This window comes from Eptatretus burgeri, chromosome 8 (assembly GCF_056783735.1).
Source record: "Eptatretus burgeri isolate ZD-2024b chromosome 8, Ebu_testis_v1, whole genome shotgun sequence".
NCBI classification, from domain to species: Eukaryota; Metazoa; Chordata; class Myxini; order Myxiniformes; family Myxinidae; genus Eptatretus; species Eptatretus burgeri.
The window spans coordinates 54,298,197-54,324,538 of NC_140968.1; the positions used below are offsets into that span (position 1 = coordinate 54,298,197).

Consider the following 26,342-nt stretch of genomic DNA (forward strand, 5'->3'; position numbering starts at 1 on the left):
GGGGTGTCGGACATCAATTTAGAGGAGATGGGATAATTGATACTCTAATGGGTATTGGTTCAACTATTCTGAAACATAAAGACCTAATTGGTTCAACTGCTTCTGCTGTGGGAAATGTAGCAGGTGCTGTACAGAGCATAAAAGATGCCCAAAAGGAATCTCATAAATTACAAGCAATTAAAGAAATTAAGAAAGGCAAAACTCAGTTGTCCCCCCAAGAACGACAGAAAATAATTCAAATACTTGGGTCAGGGTTTCAAAAGTTTTAACATCTTTTTTCCTAAATAAATACAAGTATGGAAGCAATTTATGGTATCTATGATTTGGATGATACTATTATCATCTCAAACTCCACGAAAAAAGAGGATTACTTCAAGGTAAATGCAATAACTGGAACAGACTGGAATGCAAATGGTACAAAAAGTTTTGAAATAAATAATCAACAAACCTATCTGAATCTATCCGAAAGGTTCTTGTTGTGTAAATTTAAATTCACTAAGGCTGGGAATAACACAAACGCTACACTCGTCAATGATTTCTTCTGAAAAATGTTTGATAGTGTTCGTTTGTACATTGAAACACAAGAAGTTGAAGCGGTTGATTATGTCTCTGCTGTATCTGAAATGATGAAATTTACACTATATACATTCAGTGATAGAATGGGAAAGGGGGCTGTCGAAGGTTTTATTCCTGATATGTCAATGGGAACAATGACCCTGGATATACTCAAAGGAAAGGAACGTATACTGATCATACAAAAGCAGTAAATAGTTTTACTGTGGCAGTTCCTCTTAAAGGTATATTTGGATTTTGTGATCATGATAAAGTTCTGTATGGTCTTAAAATTAGATTTCAACTACAAAGGAATGATAATGAAAATAGATTACTTTTTGGTGTTTGTAGTGCTTTTGGTGAGCAGAGTAAATTTGTAATTGATGAAATGAGTTGGTATATTAGTGAACATACTCCTAATCTTAAAACAGAAGAGATGTTGAATAGAAGACTTAACTCAAAGAAACCACTCAGTGTATCATACCTCAAAAGAAGATGTCAACACGTTAAACTAAACCAAACCACTTACACGAGGAATTTGGGTGTTCTGGAAGGAAAGCCACGATATCTGTGGATGATTTTTTTTAAAAACCAGATGGCGATACTGCTACTGATAAGAATAATGCATTGAGTGATAATGCTAAGGTGAAACAACTTCGTGTTTCTCTCGATGGAACATTTTATCCACGAGATAGATTGGAAATTAATTGGGGGAAAAATGATTATGCTTAAGCATACAAGTCTTACCAAAAGGTATGTGAAAGTAATGGGAATAAAGAACCAATTTTGGATATGACAGCATTTAAAAGTTTGTATACAATCTATGCGTTTGACCTGAGTGCTCAAAAGGAAACTATAAAGTCTAATCGAGTGGATACTTCCCTATACATTGAAAGAGGAGAGAGTGAAGAAGTTGATGCATATTGTTTGCTTTTGGAAGAAACAGAATTACAGATTAATACAGATAATGGTGTCATGATTAGTCTCACATAATTTTTTGTTAAATAAATGAGTACCAATAATGGCAAAGTACCAACTGGGGTATATGTTAATCAAATCAATCTTCGTAAACTATCATCTTGTGTTCAAAATCAAAAGCCGTGTACGATTAACGTTAATACAATTCAGATAAAAGTAGCAGTAAGAATTGATGTTTTGCTCACAAGAGAACAGGTTAAAATCTTGAACGATACTGGCTCACTTAAAATAAAAATGACAAAACCAATGTTGAAAAAATATTCAATAAGAGAGACGAATGGAGGATTTCTCCCATTTCTAATTCCTTTATTTGTTGGTTTAAGTGTGGTTGGAGCATTGACGGGTGGTATTTCAACAGCGGTGAAAACTGCCAATGAAAGGAAGGCTCAACTCCGGGCTCAAAAAGAATTGGAAAGACATAACAAAGAGTTGGAGAAACAAATTAGTGGAAGTGCTGTAATTGTAGATTTTGCTGAAAAATTTGAAAGTCTGCCTGATAAAGCGAGATTGTTAGTTGGAGATGTGCTTTCTTCTATCGCACAAGCAGGTGTAAAATTAACATTGAAAGAGGTAATGGATTATATCTTTCTAATAAATAAATGAGCATTGATGAGTGGTTTACAGAATTTGGAAAGAATACAACATCAAATTTACAACTTGTCAAATATTGTAAGAAATTAAAAATTCATAATGTGGTTATTTGTATGACAGATGAATTAACAAATGTGCCTAAACATACAAAGAATATTATGATGAACTTAGAAGATAATAATGGGAACGGTTCTCAATGGGTTTGTATTTTTAATAGTCAAGACAAATATTATTTTGATAGTTTTGGTCTTCCACCACCTGTTAAAGTCATAAAATTCTTACAAAATGGTGTTTATCAAACATTTCAAGTCCGAGAATTAAATTCCAAGTGTTGTGGTCAATTATGTCTATATGTCTTATTTCAAATCAACAAAAATATAACATTTCATGACATTATTTTTAATCTAATATAAATGACTTTTGTTGGTAAAGATGGTTCTATCTTTGGTGTATCCCCTGGATATTGATTTATCAAATTATTACACAAAGGCACAGGCTGAACGACATAAATATAGTATAACAAAAAATATTAATATGAAAAATGCTTATAAATTAAAAAATTATCCAAGCCCGATTGACGCGAATGACTTGGTGAGATTAAGCGATTTATCACAATATATATCCTTAAATAAAACGGCCGTGTATTCCAAAGAGACAGAAGTGTTGATTTTATCTCCAAGTCATACAGAATTCACAGTTCGAATTAAAATAAATTTTTATAAAGAAGGGCGTATCGTTTGTATGAGAATAGAACATGGGGTTATGATATGAATGATTTAGGGTATAATTGGTCATTTAAAATTGACCTCGAAGACCTGGAACAATTAAATCAGTCTCGTAAGGAAGAATATTATCCACGTGGTATAGAGAATGAGTTTTGTGGAATCACGATTAGTAAACAACAAATAAAAGAATTTAATAAGGGTAAATATAATAATGGTTTTGCCCTAGTTTGTATCATGAAAACAGAAAAAACAGGATTATATATAATAAGTAAGGAAATACAAAATGATTTAACTATGGGAAGATGGGGAGGTGTTTCGTGTCATAATATTATTCTAACATATATTTCTGATACATAAATGACAGCAAGAAGGCTTCAAGAAAATTATCATTTCTGTGTCCAAGCATACCTTCAAGAAAAGGGTATTCGGTATTTTAATAAATATGTTCTACAACATAAGAATGAGCTTTTTTCAATAAAAGATTGGCATTATGCTGATGTTCATAAACCGACAACTTTCGATTTAATTAGAATGTTAAATAATGAAAAAAATTATAAAGTTAAGAAAACGTAAGGCCCTTTTAGAAACTCAAGAAATTTTATTGGTTTCCTGTTGTAAAAAACAATATTTTGGATACAGGAATAACAAGAAATCCTGATGAATATATGTATGATATTCTATGGGGTGTAAGCGATTCAAGGATAGTAAGGGACGAGGAAGGAGTTGAAGAAGAAGAGAGAGAAGAGGAGGAAAAGGAGAAGAGAGAGAAGGAGGAGAGGGAGAAGAAAGAGAAGGAGGAAAGGGAGAAGAAAGAGAAGGAGGAGAGGGAGAAGAAAGAGAAGAAAAAGGAGGAGAGAGAGAAGGAGGGGAGAGAGGGAGAGAGAGAAGAGAGAGAAGAGAGAGAAGAGAGAGAAGAGAGAGAAGAGAGAGAGAGAGAGAGAGAGAGAGAGAGAGAGAGAGAGAGAGAGAGAGAGAGAGAGAGAGAGAGAGAGAGAGAGAGAGAGAGAGAGAGAGAGAAGAGAGAGGAGAAGAGAGAGAGAGAGAAGAGAGAGAGAGAAGAGAGAGAAGAGAGAGAATGAATAAATATCAAAATATGGAAACCAGTGAGATTTAAAAAAGATTGGAGGTATTACAGAAAATAACTCAACCCACCGAGGAGGAAAACAAAGAATTGACAAGTCTCTTAGCAATATTTTAGACAAGACTATTGTCATCGGTAATATATTGATTTTAATTCAAGTTTTTCATTTTTTTCTTGAATAAATGGAGGAGAGAGTAAAGACGTTTCTCAGGATTCTTTGTTTTAAAAATTAAGATTCAAATGTGCATGTTGGAAACTAAAAAGGTTTTTTCACTCTGTAGGAATTTTTCTCAAAAATAAATGAGTTATTGTCTCAAATGTAAAAAGAAAACTAATACTAAAAATATTTCATATTTTAAAAGTAAAAATAACAGGGTTATACAAAAAGGTACATGTTCGGTGTGTGATTCAAAAAAGTGTCAATTTATCTCCAAACACAAACGTGGAGGAGATATACAAAAGTTTTTGTCAGGAAGTAAATTTACAACTACTGGAATACCAGGGGAATTACATCTACCAGGGTATTCTTTCTGTGGTCCAGGCACAAACTTGGATAAAAGATTAGATGAGGCAGACAATCCAAAATCATGGAGTAAGCCCATCAAGAGTTGATGAAGTGTGCATGAGACACGATATTGATTATGGGAATACCACAACTTTGGAAGAAAAGCATGAAGCCGATAGAGAAATGTTGTATAATTTGTCTCTGATACAAAATCCAACCTTGAGAGAAAAAGTTGATAGGTTCATCGTGAAGAAGATTATCAGTGCTAAATTGAAACTTGGACCTGAAAATTCAAAAAACTTATAGGCTCTCGTGATGTCATTAAGATTGAAGAGCAATTAGCTGATGAATTACATAAACCAATATTCACAAAGTTTCATAGAAGGAAGGTTTATTCCAAGGAAGTTGATTATATCTGGTCCAGTGATTTGATTGAACTCAAAAATGAGAAGGGGTACAAGTATGCTTTAACCGTTATTCATTTGAGGAGTAGATACGCATGGGTTGTCCCTTTAAAAAACAAAACAGGTAATACTCTTATGTTAGGCTTTCAACAGATATTTAATAAAAGTAAGAAAAAACCTAAAAAAATTGTGGACTGATGAGGGTAGAGAGTTTTATAACAAGACATTTATGAATTTTCTAAAAAATAACAGTGTTACATTATACAGTACCTTTAATGAAGGAAAGGCCGTTGTTGTTGAACGTTTTAATCATACCTTAAAAGAGAGACTATATAAAAAATTCACACAACTCGGTTCACAACAATGGTCATCTTTTATTCAGGATATTGTGGATAAGTATAATGACACGATTCACACGTCAACGAATATGAAACCATCAGAAATATTTACAAAATTAAAATATGAAAAGAGATTAATCTCAGAAAACCTAAGTTCAAAGTTGGTGACATCGTAAGAATATATAGGTGGAAATCTCATTTTGAAAAAGGTTATATTAAACGATGGATGAACAAACTTTTTAAAATTGTTGATGTAATAGATACGGTTCCTTGGACTTATAAGAGAAATGATTTAGAAGGGGGAGAGATTTTAAGTTCATTTTATTCACAGGAATTACAAAACACAAAAACAAATTGAATTTTTTTTTACCCCACCCCTTTTTGACTCTGCCCACACAAGCTCCACCCACACAAACCCCACCCACATAAACCCTACCCACACAAACCCCACCCCACCCAAGCTCCACACAAACCCCACTCCACACAGGCTCCACCCACATTCATCATATTCACATAATTAGTGATTAGTCAATTAGTTAATTAGTTCCCCACACACAACATGTTTATTTAATTTAAAAAATTGTCCACCATTCCATACAAGCTCCACCTGCACATTCACCCATCCACATCAAACCTCATTCACATAAACCTCATCCACATAAACCCTGCCCACAGAAGTCCCCACCCACATAAACCCCTCCCGTATAAACCCCTCCCACAAAAGCCCCACCCACACAAGCCCCTCCCATATAAACCCCACCCACAGAAGTCCCCACCCACACAAGCCCCTCCCATATAAGCAGGTCAGGTATGGGAGTATGTGCCAGAACAGCGCGTCGCTGCGTCCACTTTCCGCCGGTACTCCAGGGGCCTCTGTCTAGCCATCCCCCAGGCAGATGCCAGGCCCATCCCCATCTCCTTGAGATGATGGTCAACCTGCTGCAACCACGAGGCACGTGGTCGGCCCATTGGCCTCCTCCACTCACGAGACTCCCTCGCTGAGAGAATCTGGTGAGCAGGATCAGCATCAGAAAAACGAGCTTCATGTCCATACAGCCGCAACTGACGCTCACGGACTATGCAGGTAACAAATCTCATCCGAGTCTCTCTCAGCAACCGCTCGTTGGACACAAAATCCGACCAGCGATAGCCAAGGATTCTCCGAAGAGACCTGGTACCAAAGGAATTAAGTCTCCGTCTCAGATCCTTGGTCAGAGTCCAAGTCTCGCACCCATAGAGCAAGACTGGAAGTACCAAGGACCTGAAGACTCGGACTTTCGTCCTCCCGCACAGGTACCGGCAGCGCCACACCCCATGATCCAGTGAATTCATGACTCCCCAGGCCCGACCCAGACGTCTATTGACCTCTGACTCGCAGCCAGCAGAGACATGAATATCACTGCCAAGGTAAGTGAATCTCTCCACGACCTCAACATCCTCACCACAAACAGACACAGACAGGACAGCAGCATCCAAGATGTCACCGAAAGCCTGGATCTTAGTTTTGACCCAAGAAACCCGTAATCCCAACGGCTCCAACTCCTCATTCAGCACCTCGAGGGCCCCCAAAAGGATGTCTAAAGTCTCTGCAAAGATGACTGCATCATCTGCAAAATCAAGGTCCGAGATCGTGACATTCCCAAACGATGCACCGCAACTTGATCTCTCCGACATCCTCCCTACAATCCAGTCCATACAAGTGCTGAAAAGTGTGGGGGCAAGTACACATCCCTGACGAACTCCAGTAACAACTGGAAATAAGTCAGAGATGGTACCACCACACTTCACAACACTCTCAGTACCAGAGTAGAGTTCAGACATCAGATCGATCAGTTTTGGTGGCACCCCACGAAGACCAAGAATCCTCCAGAGGACATCCCGATTCACTGAATCGAACGCTTTACAGAGATCAACATAGGCTGCAAGCAGCCCCTGCCGAAACTCTCATCTGCGTTCGGTGAGGACACGAAGGGCAAGGATACGGTCAATCGTTGACCTCTTTGGTGTAAAGCCTGACTGCTCTGGACGCTGGTGCTCAAGCAGATGGTGGCGAACCCTATCAAGAATTATCCGAGCAAAGACCTTGCCCGGCACTGAGAGCAGCGTCACCCCTCGGTAGTTGTTGCAGTCTTGGCGATCACCCTTCCCTTTCCAGAGAGGGACAACAAGGCCCCTCTTCCAGTCAGTTGGGATGATGCCTGTGTTCCAGGCAGAGCACAAGACTGCATGCAATGACACGAGTGCAGCATTTCCACCAGCCTTGAGAAGTTCGGCATGGATGCCACAGATCCCTGGAGCTTTGCCCCGTTTCAACTGGTTCACCGCAGCCCGTGTTTCCACAAGCGAAGGTGGACCACAGTTGATTCGGGGGTCGGCAACAGGGATTGTAACACCCTTGACGTCCAACTCGACAGCTGGGGGATCAGCTCAAAGTAACCGGCCCAGCGGGTCTTCACTTCAGACTCCTCTGTCAAGAGCCTACCACTCTCTGCTCAAACTGCAGTGCTCCGAGGGATGGGCTTGGATGAACGTAATGCGCGAATTCCCCTGTAAGCGGGACGAGAATCACCTGTCCACAGGTGATGCTCTACCCCCTCACAGATTCTTCGCACATAGGCCTCCTTGTCCACCCTCAGTGCACGTACAGTTTTACGCCTCAGCTCCCTGAACAGCTCAGCTCTTCCATTCAGCCTGGCCCTGCGACTCTGGTCAATGGTATCCAGTGTCCCTTGAGAGACAAAATTCTTCTTTGCCCTGCGGTGAGCTCCAAGACATCCACCGGCAACATCAAGGACGGTGGTCTTGAAGGCGCTCCACAACTCTTCAGGACCCCCCAAAGCACCCAGACCCACCCAAGTGTCCACTCAGCCTGTTCGCAAACTCCTCAGCTACTCTCTCATCCCTGAGCTTGGCAACATCCAGCCTAGGCTGGGATGGTACCATTCTCCAGGATTTAAGGTGCAGCTTTAGAGTTTCTACAACAAGCCTGTGGTCAGCATTGAGGAACTGAGCACTCCGGTAGACCCTGCAGTTCTGGATCATCCTCCAACGACCGTCAATGAGGACATGGTCAATCTCCTTTGCCACACCGCCAGCATTGGAATACCAAGTCCAGCGATGAGCTTGTGGGAGCTGAAACCATGAACCAGCCACCCTAAGTCCATGACTTCTTGCAAAGTCAAGGAACTTAGTGCTATTCTGGTTCATAGTTCCTGACCCATGAGGACCAACACACACCTCATAACCATCCCTATCCGTTCCAGTCGATGCATTGAAATCCCCCAAGACTAGAAGTGTATCTCGTCTGGGGCACTGATCAACCACAGACTCGAGTGTGGCGTAGAATGCATCCTTCACGGTGAGATCACTCGCCTCAGTCGGAGCATAAACAGAGACCAGGGAAATGACACCTAAGGAGTGACGAATCCTTAATCTCATTATACGCTCATTGACCAGTGTTACCTCAATTATCATTGGGGTCAGCTTATTGGACACAACTACAGCAACTCCTTGGGTATGGTAACCATCAGGGCGACCAGACCAATAGTAGGTGTAACCACCCACCATTATCTCGCCGCATTCTGGTCTCCGAACCTCAGAGAGAGCTGCAATCCCGATGTCCAAACGCTTGAGCTCAGATGATAACAGAGACAGGTGATCATCCTCTCTTAGGGATAGGACATTCCAGGCACCCACCCGAAGGGACCGCCTCAGGTTAACCCAAGGAGACCGCCGTCTGGTGGACGACACCTCAGCAACACTCCGACACACTCTCCCGCAATCTGACCCAGGGATGTTACCCCGTGGTTTCCCTCCTATCATCAAAGATTGGGGGTCCCGAAGGCTTTGCCCCAATCCTGTCATCCGGTGAGCTGCCCTGCGAAGGGAAGCTGCACAGGAGGTACTCCCACAGAGTGGGTTTTCAGATTTTTTTTTGCGTTTTTGCGTTTTGCGGAATGAATGGTTTTACGGTGGCCGGAGTGCAAATCCTGCCACCAACCTCCTAATAAGAAGTAACCCAACTGTAGGAGGACGTCTGCAGACACAGTTGGGCACTAGATATGGATGGCCGTTGGCTCACAAGGAGCTCCTCCGCCCTTTGACAGGTTTTGTTTTTAATCCTGCTGGGTGTCCATATCCAAACACCCCCCTCACCAGAAAACCTCGTGGGGGAGACGGTGTAGTCGCCGACAACCCGACCATGGAACAGGTTAGTACAGGTTTACATGGTACCTGTATCAGGTCACAGATTGAACCTGACCTGACATCATATAAGCCCCTCCCACAAAAGCCCCTTCCACACAAACCCCTCCCACACAACCCCCCCCCCCTCATCCCCTCTGTGCGCCCCACCTTTGACCCACCACCTCCCTCATCCCACTCCCCACCCTTCCCCACCCTTCCCCACACACACACCGGGAGGTGAGGGGGGGTGGGATGAGGGGGGGGGGTGGGATGAGGGGGTGATGGGTCATTGGGGTGGCACACCTAACCCCCCCTCCCCCCTCCCCTTCCCTAAATCTCCTTGATTAGCTTTTTGTAGTTAAGAATCAGATAATTGTAAGGAAAGCATTTATAATTAATCAACATTGATAATATTAAATATTCAGTTGTAAAAACAGATGATATATCCAAGCAGTCTGCTTCAGATGCCTTGAGTGCCAGGTCAGATTCCTGCAGACGATTAACTTGTGCACTTGGTTCATCCAGACAGGTGTTTAAACTGAAAAAAAAAATAATGTGTTAAAACTCAGGAGACATATTGACAGACAGCGTCAGATATAGAAATGAACACCGAGACAAGCAGATATACATACACTCACACATGCACGTGCACGTGTGTGTTTCTCACCTTGAAGTCAGATCTTTCAAGATTATAGGAGATAACAGCAATGTCTTCCAGTCGGTAATGATTTCTCTCATTTCTCCCCTGAAAATCCGAATCTCTTGTACAAAATCGGACATCTCTACCCAGACATCATGTAATTCAGACAATTCATTTTCAACATCGGCGATCAACGATGTTGTTATTGGAGACAATCTGTTGAAAAAAAAAACAATATATATATGTTAGTCGTACAGTGATTTAATTAATAATCTCTTGCTTCACTGTGATTCTCAGAGGAAGAACACAAACAAACTTACCAATATTGTAATGGATTCTCTTCTTCTTCAGATGAAAGATAGTTCATGTTTCAATCGTTTCTCAATATGACAAGATGAGAAAAATTATAAAGCTTTCAGACAAAGTTTACAACTGACTGCTCGTTTATAAAACAACTTGAGGAAGTAAAATTGCGTAATGTTGGAATTTTTTCAGGGTGTGTCCACACGGGGAAATGACGTTTCGGGCGAGACAGCTTAGCTTGGGAAATGCGTGGGCGATACATTCTCAAGCAGTTTTACCCATTTTTAACACAAAATGAAAATGCTTTGAATGATTTTTGATAAAACTTACGTTTATTAGCCTGTTTAGTGTTCTGATTAAAAAATATAACCACGAGGCCTTGTCTCTCACAGAATACTTCCTCATCTTCACGGCACGAACTGAAAACACTTAAAAACCTTCCCCATTCGTTGGCTCACCTTTGAGTGGAGTAAGAGTCGGAGGGGGAGAGAAAATCATTCTCCTCTTTTTATCCTAATGGGTTTCGAGTCAGAGAGTTCTCCCTATTAATTTGTATGAGGTTTTTTTTTTTGTTCTAATGGATCTCGAGTCAGAAAGCTTCCCCTATACATTTGTATGGCAGAAAAGGGGTATCTTAAAAAAATATAAAGATTCAAATGTTTTATTTTTAAATATTTTAGATGGGGATTATTGTGCAAAGAAAATTAAACTATTGAAGGAATTTGAGAATGAACAAATCTTTATAGGTTCAATGAGTGAGCTGAACAATATGCATTGGTTATTTTAAAAAGAGTGTCCCGAGGCTTACATGTTTCAGATATTTCTTTAGAATCACCTTTAACAAATCATATTACTACTTTACTACTTGAACAAATCTTTATCTTATTGCATTGGTTATTTGAAAAGAGTGTCCCTCGGTTAAAAGGGGAGACAAATAAATATACCTTGGGATAAAAAGGGGGTTTACTTTTTAGGGGGAAAAAAATGAATCGCTGAAAATCCCCCATTCACTTACATGGGGAAAAAGTGAGCCAGAATCAGTATATTCACCCTACTGAGGACAAAAATATAAATTTGTCCAACGTCACAACTCTTCCCATCATGCATGCTAATTCACCGTGTCTACATTTAAATTTTATAACCGCAAAATTGTTTCATCATTCTTAACCTTTTACTGCCCCCAGCCGCGCGATATCAAAGTATTCGCTTCTTGTTTTCCAAGTCTCCCTCTATTTTATCGCTAAAACCCTGCTGTGGGTATGTTTGCTCCACCCCTCTCTTTTTTACTGTTCTTTCCATTCCGTTACATCTGATACATTCTGTGTTCTTGCTCCTCCACGAGCCTTGGCACTGTATCCAAAAGAAATAAAAATCAATGCAATCACATACAAGAAGCCAGTGAATAATCTTAAGGATTCCAGTAATATGATCAGACTTGAGAGCGAGAACTACTAGCTGCCATATTTTGCATAACTTGTAAGGGTTTGAGAGAACACACAGGTAAACCTGCTAATATAGTGAATTGTAGTAATCCAACCATGAGGTAATGAGAGCTCAAGTCAGGGTTTTCAATGTCCTCTGGTTGAAACATTATTGGATTTGAGTAATATTATATATGAAAGGAAATAAATGTGCAGATTTTCACAGTATGTGGCATATGAGAAAATGTCGAGCCCATGCTGACAACAATATTAAGGATGTCGATGAAGGAATTCGATGGAGATCACCAAGTTTCACCATATGAGGACAGTTTTCTGACAACAGATAAGGGGCCAACATCAGCATATCAATGTTCACATAATTAAGTTTGAGAAATTTCCTCGATATCCATGTTTGAAGTTAAAGAAAGCAGGAAGTTAGATTTGTGGAAGAGAGCAAATCATCAGGTTCACTAGACAGGTAGATCTGGTTGTCATAAATGTAGCAATGAAAATTGCATAAAACTGTACCCGGTCCAATAATGGATCCACATGGAGACCATTTGATAGGTGAATATACCATCTGATAAATAACTAGCAATATTTACAGTGAATGTCATTCTGAAAGGTAAGATTTACACCATTCCAAAGCAGGTCCAGAGATGCCAAGTCAACAATGAAGACAGGAAATTCATATATTATGGTTAACAGCGTCAGTATCAAAGCAGCTGATAAGTCCACGTGTATGAGAATTGCAGCTGATCCTTGGTCAACTTTATATAAAGAAGTCATTGCTGAACTTCAGAAGGACATTCTGTGTTGTAAAACTGTTTAACACCAGACTGGAAAGGTTCTAAAAGAGAGTGATGATGTAGTTTTTCCAAAAACTAATTGGAACTAGTACTTTCTAAAATCATAGAAGCAAATTATAAAGAAAAATAGGTCTATCGTTTTGAAGATTGTTAATGTCGAATGAAGATTGTATCAAAGTAGGAATCGTGATGCTCGTTTTAATGAAAATATCACTGTCGACGATGCAATGGAACAATTCATTATTTTTGTTATAAATGCAGAAATAACTCAGAGTAAGGCAATAACCAAATATGAAGGAACGAAGTTGTTTAAAGAAGTCGTTTTCTTTAAATGCATAATAATTGACTGAACAGCATCTTGATTGACAGATAAAAATGATTCAAACAAAAGGAAATGTTGATCACCTGAAGGAAAGTGAAGGATTCAGTGCTCAATGCACTATTGATAAGTAATAACTTATCTTGAAAAGAAGCAGCAAATTGCTTCGTGAGTAAAAGAGATGAAGATAGTGGAAATGGCTTTTAACCATAATTAGAAGTTCATCAGTGACAGAGAAGAGAGTGTTCGTGTTGACAGCGTTGATCTCAATGAAGGTATGGAAGTATGAAGTCTTTTGATCAAATACAAGGAATTTCAAGTGAGAATGATACTCACATTGCATTCACTTTGATACTCATGCAACCAAATGCTTTGATACTCACATTGCATTCACCTTATTGAATTTCAAGTGAGAATGAATGATTTTCCAACATTGACATCCAATTGTTATGCACTTTCACACCTGGTAATTGTGAGATTCTCCAAAATTATCTGTTCAACACATATAATGATTGCTTGAGTGGTAGCATTTGGTTGCATGTGAGAATGCCCTTGAGTTCTCTCACTAATTCACAGCCATATTTGAGCTCTTGCTATTGTATGAGCATTGATCCTGCAAAAAAACCTAAAAAACAACCAAAACATTGCACCATTTGAACATACAATGACATGAGACATACATCAACATTTAGTATAGACAATATGCTATGAATTTTGGATCGTTTTGTATTCTCCTTCATAAGGAACTTGATTATGCACCTTGGTTCCACAGCACTCATGACAGACAATGTTGACTTGCTATATTGGTCTGACCCAGAAATTTGACAAGTTTTGATGCCATTTTTCTGTATTACTTGCTTGAGGTAGACATTTAGTTTTACAATTTTACAAATAATTGTACCTTTTACAAGGTACAACAGATAGCACTATTACTTTTAACATGTTCTACATTTTTTAAAAGTCCATGTGAACCCTAAACAGTTCTACTATTGTGGCATTTACGATTGTGTTCTACTGGTGCAAGGTGCACTTCATAGAAGGCTGCAAATATCTATAAAAATGATTATGTTTTCCTCAAAATGATGTTTTGAAAACAACAAAAAGTACTTTTCAGAAAATATCCAAGAATACAGTAACTAATTTCTGGATATTCTCTTGGTTAAAGTTCTAACCCAATGACATGTTTGAGTTTGCCTGTTTGACATTCCCCTCGAAGCATTTAGTTTATGTATTTATTTAGTTTTCTTTCTGTACAGAAATGAGGCTCATGGAAGAGCAATTTAAGCTGACAGTGTGACAGACATCAAGGGAATGAACAAACCGGATAAGAGGAAAGAAAGGAGGGGAGGAAACACTGAAACTAGCAAGATGGTTGAGTTTGAAAATGTTAATGGGGGTAATAAAGATCGTGAGTCAGAATTTGGCGTGACACAGTCACGATTTTGGTATCTCAGGTTTGAATCCCACATGTATTTGTCCATCGTCTGCTCGTGCCCTTGTAATTCATGTAAAAGTACAATGGTCTCTCCTATTGTCCTAGACTTGTTTGTAATATATGTACAATCTCCCGCATGAGCTTTAAGCATGAATGGGAAAACGTTAATCACGAATGCAAAACATTTTGGTTCAGTATATAGGCGCTGTTAATACACTGCCACGGTTTCATAGTTTCTGCACTTCTGCAATAGGTGTCACACACCACTGTTGCACCTTTTGGGATGCTTAGTACAACATGCCTTTGTATGAATCCACAACCTTCTTGCTTCCACATTATTCTGCTTGCGGACACAGGTGCCTCATAGCCTGAAACTCAACCTGAATACCATCTTGCTGATGGTCAAGCCAGATCAAGACAAAGATTTGGTGCTGCAAGGTGAGTTGGAATGGAGATTTTCATTTCTCTACAAAGTGAATCACATTTGCATTTATAGCTTTTCTTCCATTCAAAGAGCTTCCTTGAGTTCAAAATGATAACTGATGTGATTTTCTTGTGTATTTAAACTGGAAAGCTTGATAACACTTGTAAATTGGAAATGTAAACTGGAAAGCTGTGGATGAAGGCTTTGTCGGTGGATGTGCCATTGTCATTATTATCATAATCATTGTTACTCTCATTATCATTAGAATTCTCAAGATTGTCATTATTATTATCATTATGGACCATTATTTATTATCATCATTATTATCATCACGAGCAGAGTACCCACCTCTGCGTGGGTCAAGTTTGCGCATTATGCGTTTTGTAAGAAGACTACAGATGTTTGTGTGGTGTGTGCTTAAAAGATTCTAGATGGTCTAATTCTTAAGGGTATGTTCCAATAGTACTTTGGGTCTAAGGGTTCAAAAGGATCGAATCTCTAAAGCATGTAAAAAGGGTCTAAAAAGCTCCAAATGGTCAAGGATCTAACCCATCTAATCTGTTTGAAGTGTTAAGGGGTCTAAATGGTGTGAAAGTCTCAGGGTTCTAAATGGACTGAAGGCGTGTAAAGGTCAAAAGGGTGAAGGGATCTAAAAGTGTCAAAGGGGTATTAAAGGGTCTGATGGATCTTTAGGGGTCTTCTGATTATTTTGGGTCTTTTGGCTCCTCTGGGTATTTTGGATCTTTTGGGTTTTCAGGGTCTTTTGGGTCCTCTGGGTCTTTTGGATCCACATGGTCTTTTGGGTCCTCAAGATATTTTGGGTCCTCTGGGTCCTTTGGGTTAAGTATTTCAGGTTACAATTGTGGGTGGTGTCAGGTCAGTTGTCCAACCAATGGCTGAACAGAGGACACAGTGCCTTGAAAAAGTATTCACACCCTTTGACTTTTTTACATTTTGTTGTGTTATAGCCTGAAGTTAAAACGGATTAAATCGAGATTTTCTTTATCACTGGTCAACACAATACCACACAATGTCAAAGTAAAACATGTTTTTCGAAATTTTTACAAATGTATTGAAGAAAAAATACAGGAATATCTAGTTTACGTAAGTATTCAGCTCCTTGAGTCAATACTTCGTAGAAGCATCTTTGGCAGCGATTACAGCTTCGAGTCTTCTTAGGTATGTCTATCAGCTTTGCACATCTGGATTTGGGGATTTTCTCCTATTTATCGTTGCAGATTTGCTCAAACTCTGTCAAGTTGGATGGGGAGCATCAATGAACAGCAATATTCCAGTCTTTCAACAGATTCTCAATGGGATTCAAGTTTGGGCTTTGGCCGGGCCACTCAAGGAATTCCACGTTCTTGTTCTGAAGCCATTGCAGTGTTGCCTTTGCTGTATGCTTGGGGTCATTGTCCTGTTGGAACGTAAATTTTCACTGCAGTCCAAGGTCTTTTTGCACTCCGAAGCAGGTTCTCCTCAAGGATTGGCTTGTAGTTGTTTCCATTCATCGTTCCCTTTATCCTTCAATTCCCCCAGTCCCTGCCATTGAAAAGCATCCCCATAGAATGATGCTGCAACCACCATGCTTCACAGTAGGGATGGTGTTAGATGGGTGATGAGCTTTGCTTAGGTTCTGCCTGATGTAGAGCTATGCATTCAGGCCAAAGAGTTCAATTTTCGTCTCATCAAACAACATAATCTTCTGCCTCATGCTCTGAGAGTCTTCCACGTGCCTTTTTGTATACTCTTGGCATGCTGTCATGTGCCTTTTTCTCAGGAGGGGCTTCCAGCTGGCCACTCTCCCATAAAGCCTACATTTGTGAAGTGCTGCAGAGACTGTTGTCCTTCCGGTGGGTTCTCCCATCTCAGCCAAGGAACTCTGTAGTTCTGTCAGAGTGGTCATTGGGTTCTTGGTCACCTCCCTGACCAAGCTCCTTGTCTGGCTGCTCAGTTTGGTTGGACGGCCAGCTCTAGGAAGAGTTTGGGTAGTTCCATATTCTTTCTATTTCCTAATGATGGAGTTCACTGTGCTCTTGGGAACTTTTAACACTCTAGAAATTGTTTTATAGCCTTCCCCAGGTCTGTGCCTCACAATTCTATCTCAGAGTTCTACGGACAGTTCCTTGGACTTAATGGTAGAGTTTCTGCTCTGACATGCACTGTCAACTGTGGGACCATATATTGAAAGGTGTGTTTCTTTCTAAATCATGTCCAATCAATTGAATTGACCACAGGTAGACTCCAATCAAGTTGTCGAGACATCTGAAAGATGATCAAAGGAAATTGGATGCACCTGAGCTCAATTTGGAGCATCATAGCAAAGGGGTTGAACACTTATTGAAGCAAGATATTTCAGATTTTCCTTTTGAATTGGTTTGGAAAATTTTCTAAAAAAACAATTCCACTTTAACATTGTGGGGTATTATGTGTCGATCAATGACAAATCTCTCACCTTTCTCATGATCATTGAGGCTCCACGAGGTGAGATCTTGCATGGAGCCCCAGACTGAGGGAGATTGACTGTTATCTTGAACTTCTTCCATTTTCTAATAATTGTGCCAACAGTTGTTGCCTTCTCACGAAGCTGCTTGCCTATTGTCCTGTAGCCCATCCCAGCCTTGTGCAAGTCTACAATTTTGTCCCTGATGTCCTTAGACTGCTCTCTGGTCTTGCCCATTGTGGAGAGGTTGGAGTCTGATTGATTGAGTGTGGACAGCTGTCTTTTATGCAGATAATAAGTTCAAACAGGTGCAGTTAATACAGGTAATGAGTGGAGAATGGGAGGGCTTCTTAAAGACAAAACTAACAGGTCTGTGAGAGCTGGAATTCTTACTGGTTGGTAGGTGATCAAATACTTATTTCATGCAATAAAATGCAAATTAATTATTTTAAAATCATACAATGTGATTTTCAGGATTTTTGTTTTAGATTCCGTCTTTCACAGTTAAAGTGTACCTATGATAAAAATTACAGACCTCTAGGTGCTTTGTAAGTGGGAAAACCTGCAAAATCGGCAGTGTATCAAATTCTTGTTCTCCCCACTGTATATACATACATACATACATACATACATACATACATACATACATACATACATACATACATACATACATATATTCACCTGCTCCATTAGATATAGATTATGTACCATTGTCATTATCATAATCATTATTACCCTTGCCTGAAGAGAGGGCATTGAATTTGGGTTTGTTTGTTTGTTTGTCCGCACAGAACTTTAGTGTTTTTCTCTGCAACCATCTTGTCGGATTGAGACAAAATTTTCACTTGAGGAGCGACGACTCATGTAGAATGTTTTAATTATAATTATGACGTCATAGGTCACATGGTGTGGCAGCCATGTTGGAAAAATGGAAAAACTTTGAACCTCTGTATCTCTGAAACCACACCAAGGAAAAAATTGAAACTTGGCACATGGCAGTACTCATGGGGAATGTGTGATTTTTTTTTAATGACGTCATAGTTGCCTTCATTACGACATCACAATTGCATATGTAGAACGCTACATTCAATCACTATGAAATTTTTTGAGGGTCACCTGGGGATAAATTGGTCCACAGAAAAATAAAACTGATGATGTCATCAGCCACATGTTTTTTTTTTTTAAACCTTCAAAAATCTTCTCTGAAATGGCTGAACAGATCAAGGCAAAACTTTACACGAATGACCGCCTATCCATGAGGAAAAAAAACATTCACATGTATGACATCATAGGTCACATGGTTTGGCAGTCATTTTGGATTTACCCAAAAACCTATAAAAAATCTTCTCCAGAACGTCTGGACAGATTGAGGGGAAACTTCACACAAATGTTGTCCAAGTCTCAGGGGTACCAGGGTACTTGCAAATAATTGATAAATCACATGGTCTGGCAGTCATATTGGATTGAGTGAAAATCTTTAAAAAATATATTTCTCTTGAACCACTTCATCAATCGATGTGAAACTTCACAATTATGATGTAGTCGTAATTGGTAATACATGTTTTAAATTTCAATCTGATCGGACACATTGTCTGGCAGCCAGAATATTTTATTTTTTTTGATCCGGGTTCTTTTTGATTTTTTGATTTTTTTTTTTTTTTGAATAAGACTCACTCAGCTGTGCCTGAATGGGTTTGAGGGTAGAGGAGTAGTAGCTGAAATGTAAATCCTATCCAGGTTCCTCCTAATGACTTCATCTTTGCTTTTTGCTTGTTTGGGTTCCTTTTATTACTCCAATGCAGGACTGTACTTATTTGGTCTTCCATTTGATTTGAATTGAATTTATTTTAATCCAATTCTAAATTTAATTGAATGATAATAAATGTCATCGGTCAGGGACAGGTGTCCGATCAAAGCGGGGTTGCAGCAAAGCGGGACGTCTTCCGACCCAGTCATCACTGCCAGCAGTTATAAAGTGACAGCTCTAGTTATGGCTCTTTTTAATTATGTAACACACAACACAAAATATACGACACAAAACTACACAAACACCACACAAAACAAGTTCTGGCGACGGTCTGCAATGTCTGCTCTTTTTCTTGTTATCAGTATGTGAGGCCTGGTGTTGGCTTAACAGTTAAAGTGCCTGACTTGTGATCCTAGGGTCTTGAGTTGAAGCTCCTGTCAGGCCATTGAATTAACAACAGGTAGGGTTGACTCAGCCTGTCATCCTTCTGAGGTTGGCAAAATGAGTACCACTGTGCTGGTAATGGGCATTGCATCAGCAGCACAACTGCACCTCCAAAAAATAATGCAGTCAAGCAAACACAGACTGCATACAAATAAATAAAAAATAATTATGGCCAATTATCATGATGTATGATTATTATCATCATAATTTTCATTATGTACCATTAATTCTTATTATCCATCCATCGATCCATCCATTCAGACCATCAACTGTGCAGAGCATTGGTGCTGCTTAAGCAATCTCCTTGGCTATTGGGCACAATCCTGGATGGGTCGCCACTCCGACACAGGATACCAGGAAGCTGGCACTCATTTTGCCAACCTCAGAAGGATGACAGGCAGAGTCAACCCCACCTGGTATTAATTCAACAGCCAAGGGGGATTTGAACTCAGGATGCTGAGATCCCAAGTCCACACCCTAACCATTTAGGCAACACCAGGCATATTCTTATTATCATTGTTCCATTATCATTATGGACAATTATCATCATCTTTATTATGATTGTCATTTTGTACCATTACCATTATTATTATCATAATCATCATCATTATCATTTTGTACCCTTATCATTATTATTAGCGAATGCAGTGAGCTTCATACTTAACGCGTGCACGTGAGGGAATAGGAAACAACAACAACACAATACTCCTGGCTATTTGGAATCCGTGTCGTTAGCTATGACCTTTTGCTTCCGGTTGTTGTTAAACGCTGTGCGGTGTATAAACACGATTGGGTTTTATTTCTATCTTGTGAATATTACTTAACGCGTGCACATGAGAGAATAGGAAACAACAAAAACAACACAATACCTTGGCAATTGTGAATCCGTGTCGTTGGCTATGACCATTTTGCTTCCGTTTTTTTTTTTGCTTCTGGTTTTTTTTTTGTTTCTGGTTTTTTTTTTTGTTTCTGGTTTTTTTTTGTTTCTGTTTTTTTTTTTTGTTTCTGGTTTTTGTCATGGGGAATGATGCATGCCGGGAGATCATGACCGGAAGTGTTTATTTATTTATTCAATTATTTTTTTCCCAAAGTTAATTTTATACTTTCAAAAGTGATTTTTTTTCATGACAGGAAGTGTTTATTTTGTATTTAACATTACCGGGAGTGATTTTGAAACTCTTTCCGGAACTTTTAATTTCTTTTATTCTTGACCAGAAGTGATCGTTTATTTATTTATTTATTCAATTATTTTTTCCAAAAGTTAATTTTAATAAAGATATCTCCCGCATCATCAAAAAATATTTTTAATCGTGATTTACATTACTTGATCGCTGATCCCGAATCCAGGCCGAAGTAACTGGAAATTGCGTCAAAATCATCAGCTGTGCGGCGCTTACATGTACCATGGTATAGTTGGCAAGTATACAGTTGTGAACAAGTTTTATGTAAAGTCAGAAGCGAATGTAAGAATTCTGCGTTCGCTTCTCGGCTTTGCCTATTCCATATTATCATTATCATAATTTTCATTTTCAATATGTATCATTATTATTTTTACTAGTACGTGCCCGTAAAAAAAAAAAAATTAATGAACTAATAAATAAATATTCAAACCGCGAGCAACAAACAACCACACAGGCCGTTTCTTCGATCTCGCGTGCCTGTACGTGCGTGGCCCGGAAGTTCGCATATTATTCGCAGTTACGATTATTCGCAGTTTAGTTTTAATGCCCAAATATTCAATTAGCGCCAACGTATTTTGCCTTTTCGCAATGTCATCGCAAAGGAAAAACAAAAAGAGAAGAGAACAGAGAAAAAATTACTTCCTGGTTCGGAGCACACCAGCTCACTCTGTTACCGAAATTTATGCACCGTCTAATATGAAAACGATCATAACTTAGGGCATTGTGTTTATCTATAAATGCGCAGAAGAAATCGAGAAATTATTAGAATACACGAGGTCATCACTATCCGAAGCCCGTACGTTGTAACCCTTAATGGGGAACGTGACTGAGCTTCCCTTCCCCATTGGCCATGCCCACACAACAACGTGTCTTGTCATTGGTTTGGTAAATAAATGGCCATAACTTGGGAACCACTTGTCCGATTAATATCAAATCTTGAAAAGGCACATCCTCAGGTCCCCAGCAATATACCTGGCAAGTTTCAATTAGATCGGACCAGTGGTTGTCGAGAAACAGCGCGCGCACACACACACACACACACACACACACACACACACACACACACACACACACACACACACACACACACACACACACACACACACACACACACACACACACACACACACACACACACACACACACACACACACTGCTGGAGTTATAGATAGATTATTTCTATCATTAAATGTATCATTATCATTATGTCATATATCATTACCATTATCAATTCAGTACTATGTAATTACTATGGAATAGGCAAAGCCTAGAAGCGAACGTAGAATTCTTCTTACGTTCGCTTCTGACTTTACATAAAACTTGTTCACAACTGTATACTTGCCAAGTATACCGTGGTACATGTAAGCGCCACACAGCTGATGATTTTGACGCAATTTCCGGTTACTTCGGCCTGGATTCGGGATCAGCGATCAAATAATGTAAATCACGATTAAAAAATATTTTTTGATGATGCGGGAGATATCTTTATTAAAATTAACTTTGGGAAAAAAATAATTGAATAAATCTATATTAATATTTCGGCATGCCCCTTTCTTTGTTCCACCATCAGATTTTTGTTACTGCATGAAATGAAACAAGATTTGGCACATATACTAATGATATTATTGTCTTCCTTAAGAGGCCCCTCAAAATTCGTTTTGATGCATTTTCACAAACTCCAACGGATTCCATTCAATTTCGGTACGATTATGGCTTTTGGTCCAACTTAGGTCATTGGCTATAAATTTTTTCCAGAACACTTCCGATATTCGAAAAAAATCGATAAATCGAAATCCCTTATAGGATTTTCCATTCAAATCCACTCAAGTTTAAGGCCTTCGGGGGACGCAAATTTCCACTTTGCCCCGGGCGCTGTTTACCTCCGCTACGCCAAGCTGTTAGGGTTAGGGTTAGGGTTTGGTTTAGTGTTAGGGTTAGTTACCCTAACCTTAACAGCTAACCCTAACCCTAACAGCTAACCCTAAACCTAACCGCTAACCCTAACCCTAACTGCAACCCTAACCGCTAACCCTAACCCTAACCCCTAACCGCTAATCGCTAACAGCTATTCAGGAAATTTGCAAGAAAGCCCGGGCAACACCGGGCTTTATTGCTAGCCTGAGCAATGCCGGGCATTACTACTAGTAAATAAATAAACGATCACTTCTGGTCAAGAATAAAAGAAATTAAAAGTTCCGGAAAGAGTTTCAAAATCACTCCCGGTAATCTTAAATACAAAATAAACACTTCCTGTCATGAAAAAAAATCACTTTCGGAAGTATAAAATTAACTTTGGGGAAAAAAATAATTGAATAAATTAATAAACACTTCCGGTCACGATCTCCCGGAATGCATCATTCCCCATGAGAAAATCCGGAAACAAAAAAAAAACAGAAACAAAACAAAAACGGAAGAAAAATGGTCATAGCCAACGACACGGATTCACAATTGCCAGGGTATTGTGTTGTTTTTGTTGTTTCCTATTCTCTCATGTGCACGCGTTAAGTAATATTCACAAGATAGAAATAAAACCCAATCGTGTTTATACACCGCACAGCGTTTAACAACAACCGGAAGCAAAAGGTCATAGCTAACGACACGGATTCCAAATAGGGAGGGGTATTGTGTTGTTGTTGTTTCCTATTCTCTCACGTGCACTTGTTAAGTATGAAGCTCACTGCGTTCGCGAATACACATACTTATGTTCTGGCTGGACAAACGGACCCCAATGCAATACCCTCTCTTCTTGCAAGGGTAAGAGTGTTAACGATCGATAGCAACATGACCCTCCCCCCCCCCCACCCCCAGCTTCCTCCTCTGGTGACTGCCGAAGGGAGCGGGTGTTTCTAATTATCTTAAACGCGATGGTTTTTTTTCTTTCAGGCATTAAAGTGCAGAATTTGTCTATTCAAGGTCCAGCTAATTAATTAGTGTACGGAGCGGGTCTTTCTAATTTTCTTGTTCCGGATCTGGAAACCATTTGCATTCAACATACAGATGTCCCAAAAGTCAGTTATGTTGTTAAGTATGTGTGTAGTCAGATCCCCTTCCTTTTGTCTAGTGGGAGAATCAAAGGCATGCGTTGCAATTTCTTTTAGTTAGGTTATTACATCTAATAAACCATCCCATTTGCATGACCCCTTCGGCCATCACGCTCCATCACCACCCGCTGGCTGCTCGTACCTTGACTTGCCGAGAGGGGGTCTCGCGGTTCCAGTTACCGGCTCCCACGAACGTTGTAACTCTTGTATGATGACCTTCGCGGTGCTGACATTCTTACCTGTCGAGAACGAAGCCACATGGAGGAGTAACTGTGGTCTCCTGGCAGGGGTCGAGGCCCCGCCCCGGAAAGGTGTGCCGGAGGACCCTGTCCAATCAAAGACGGACAGCAAGGTGCGGTTTCGCCAAGGGCCCTCCCCGTGGGGAGAGGCCAATAAAATCTCCGAGACTCTGTAAAAGAGGGGTCTGGTCGAGTTTGCTTTCACGGTAGCTGTAACTGGTCGAGTTTGCTTTGACGGTGGCTGTAAGCAGTCAGTTTTGTTTCACGGTGGCTGTACGGGGTTCTGGAGTTTCACGGTGGCTGCTACGAGGAGTCTTAAGGAAGGACAGAGCGACCCTGACCTCCCTTCGTGGACCCCGATTGTTCACCACCTGAGCTCCGCCACGAACCACAAGTCCCTACGTGCGACTGGGGACCGGACCAACGACCTTTGTCAGGTGCCGCATCACGGAGCACGCCCTTCCTCCGACGGTCAGGTACATCACCGAACTCTGACCCCCAGCTTGTCTCTCTCCACAGCTGCGAGAGTCCAATAAAGACTCTGGGTTTCTTTTTTTTTTTTTTTGTATACCTTGGTCGAGGCTCGTATGAGAGCTAACACACAACTCACAGCAAGGAGGCATGAGACAAGAGGGGCGGGAGTGGAAGGGACAAAACAGTGGGGAACAGACACATTAGGTGAACTGTGGAAGGGAGAGGGATGGGGATGGGACGGGGAACATGGCGAAGAGAAGATGGACATTTCAGGGACTTTCAGGAAGGAAAGCAGGAGAAATGAAGGAAGTGGGCTTGGGTGGATTATCGGGGGTAGAAAAGATCGAGGATTTGGATGGGGGAAGATAAGAGGTGGTGGTGAACAGCTGTTTTGAAAGCCTGGAGGGAAGAATGGGAAAGAATAGAGTGAGGAAGTTTATTCCAAAGGCGGGAAAAAAGAGGAATGAAAGAGTGAAGATGAGCAGTGATTTCTGATTTTGGTAGTTTTACCAGAAGGGGGTTGTTGGCGGACCTTGAGCGCCCTGTGGAAATGTGGTGGGGACAAATCGCAGAGAGAGCAGGGGGGGCAAGGCTGGAGAGGAGTCGGTAGAAGACAGAAAGACCACCGACCAACCTGCGGTGATTGAGTGAGAGGCCCAAAGACTCAGCTTCATTGCGGGAGATGCCGATGATCTTAAATGCCCTGGTTTCGACAGCGTGAAGCCGAGAAAGGTGGGAGGCAGGAGCACCAGCCCAGAGGGGAGAGCAGTACTCCATCAGGCTACGGACAAAAGCTTTGTAAGTGGTCAGGAGCTCAAGAGGGCCGAGGAAGGACTTAGCACGACGGAGGATTCCCAGTCGGCGACTGGCTTTTGAGGCGAGGTTGGAAATGTGACTTTCCCAGGAAAGGTCATGGCAGATAGTGAGACCTAGAAGCTTGAAAGAAAAGACTTCATTCTTTTCATTCATTCTTCGTTTCTTCACTTCATTCTTGAAACTTCATTCTTCACTTCATTCTTCAGATACAGCTACCGTGAAAGCAAACTCGACCAGACCCCTCTTTTACAGAGTCTCGGAGATTTTATTGGCCTCTCCCCACGGGGAGGGCCCTTGGCGAAACCGCACCTTGCTGTCCGTCTTTGATTGGACAGGGTCCTCCGGCACACCTTTCCGGGGCGGGGCCTCGACCCCTGCCAGGAATGAAAAGACTTCATTCTTCGTTTCTTTTCATTTTGTGTGTGTGTCTGCGTGTGGGCCCGTTTTGTAAATTGTAGATCTGAGTAAGTGTTTTTGCTCATTGTAAATATTCCTTCTTCATATTCGCGTTAAGTCTTGCCTTTGTCTTTTTATTGTAAATAAACATTTGTAGAAATATTTCCAGTCCGTTTCTGTCCCTTCTTGAATTGGTCCAGCATGGTTCGGATCTGAGTTTAGGCGCGGTTTTATCCCCGATAATCTGTTAATTCCAGCCGGCACGGCTTTGGCAGTTTCCGTTTGGCTGCACCCGAACCGGAGTTGGTAGTCGTTAGTTGGAACTCTACCACAGTCGGTAGAGTGACCCGGTTCGAGCAAGACGTGCCGAGGGCATGGTTTCCCCGGTAGTCGAAATCGCGTAGTTAATTAGGTAAATTGGTTATCGACAAATAGACCCTACGCTACGTGGTCGAGATATTGGCGACCACGGTCGGTTAAACGACCCACCGGCTCGCGGAGTTATCCGAGCGACGGCCTAAAATTCCGGAGAGATTGGTGGGAGACGACGCAAGCTTTCCCCACCTAGTGGTCGTTCTCGCCACCGACCCCCGGCCCACAACAATCTTAAACGCGATGGGTTTTCTTATCTTTCAGGCATTAAAGTACAGAATTTGTCTATTCATGTTCCCATGAATGAAGTAGTTATTTTTTTTGCCAGAGAGTCACAATTCATTCGTTTGTTGTTGGCAAAACTGCAATACCACTGACACTTTCAGTAGGTTTTCGGAACAAATTGATAAACATATAAAAGAAGCTGTCTTGATCATCTGGGGCATCAATATAGCTCATTTGGTACCGTCGGCAATCAA

At 40.6% G+C, this 26,342-nt stretch overlaps 1 protein-coding gene across 7 annotated transcripts in view; it reads left to right on the plus strand.

Moving 5' to 3' along the window:
* The window catches only part of MEI1 (meiotic double-stranded break formation protein 1), a 212,461-nt gene that overhangs the window by 170,057 nt on the left and 16,062 nt on the right, over nucleotides 1-26,342 (plus strand). For all 7 annotated transcript variants that reach the window (XM_085892099.1, XM_085892094.1, XM_085892092.1 and 4 more), the window contains one exon: nucleotides 14,643-14,724. In XM_085892099.1, coding sequence (XP_085748225.1) covers nucleotides 14,643-14,724 — 82 coding nt within the window. The remainder of the gene's footprint in view (nucleotides 1-14,642; nucleotides 14,725-26,342) is intronic.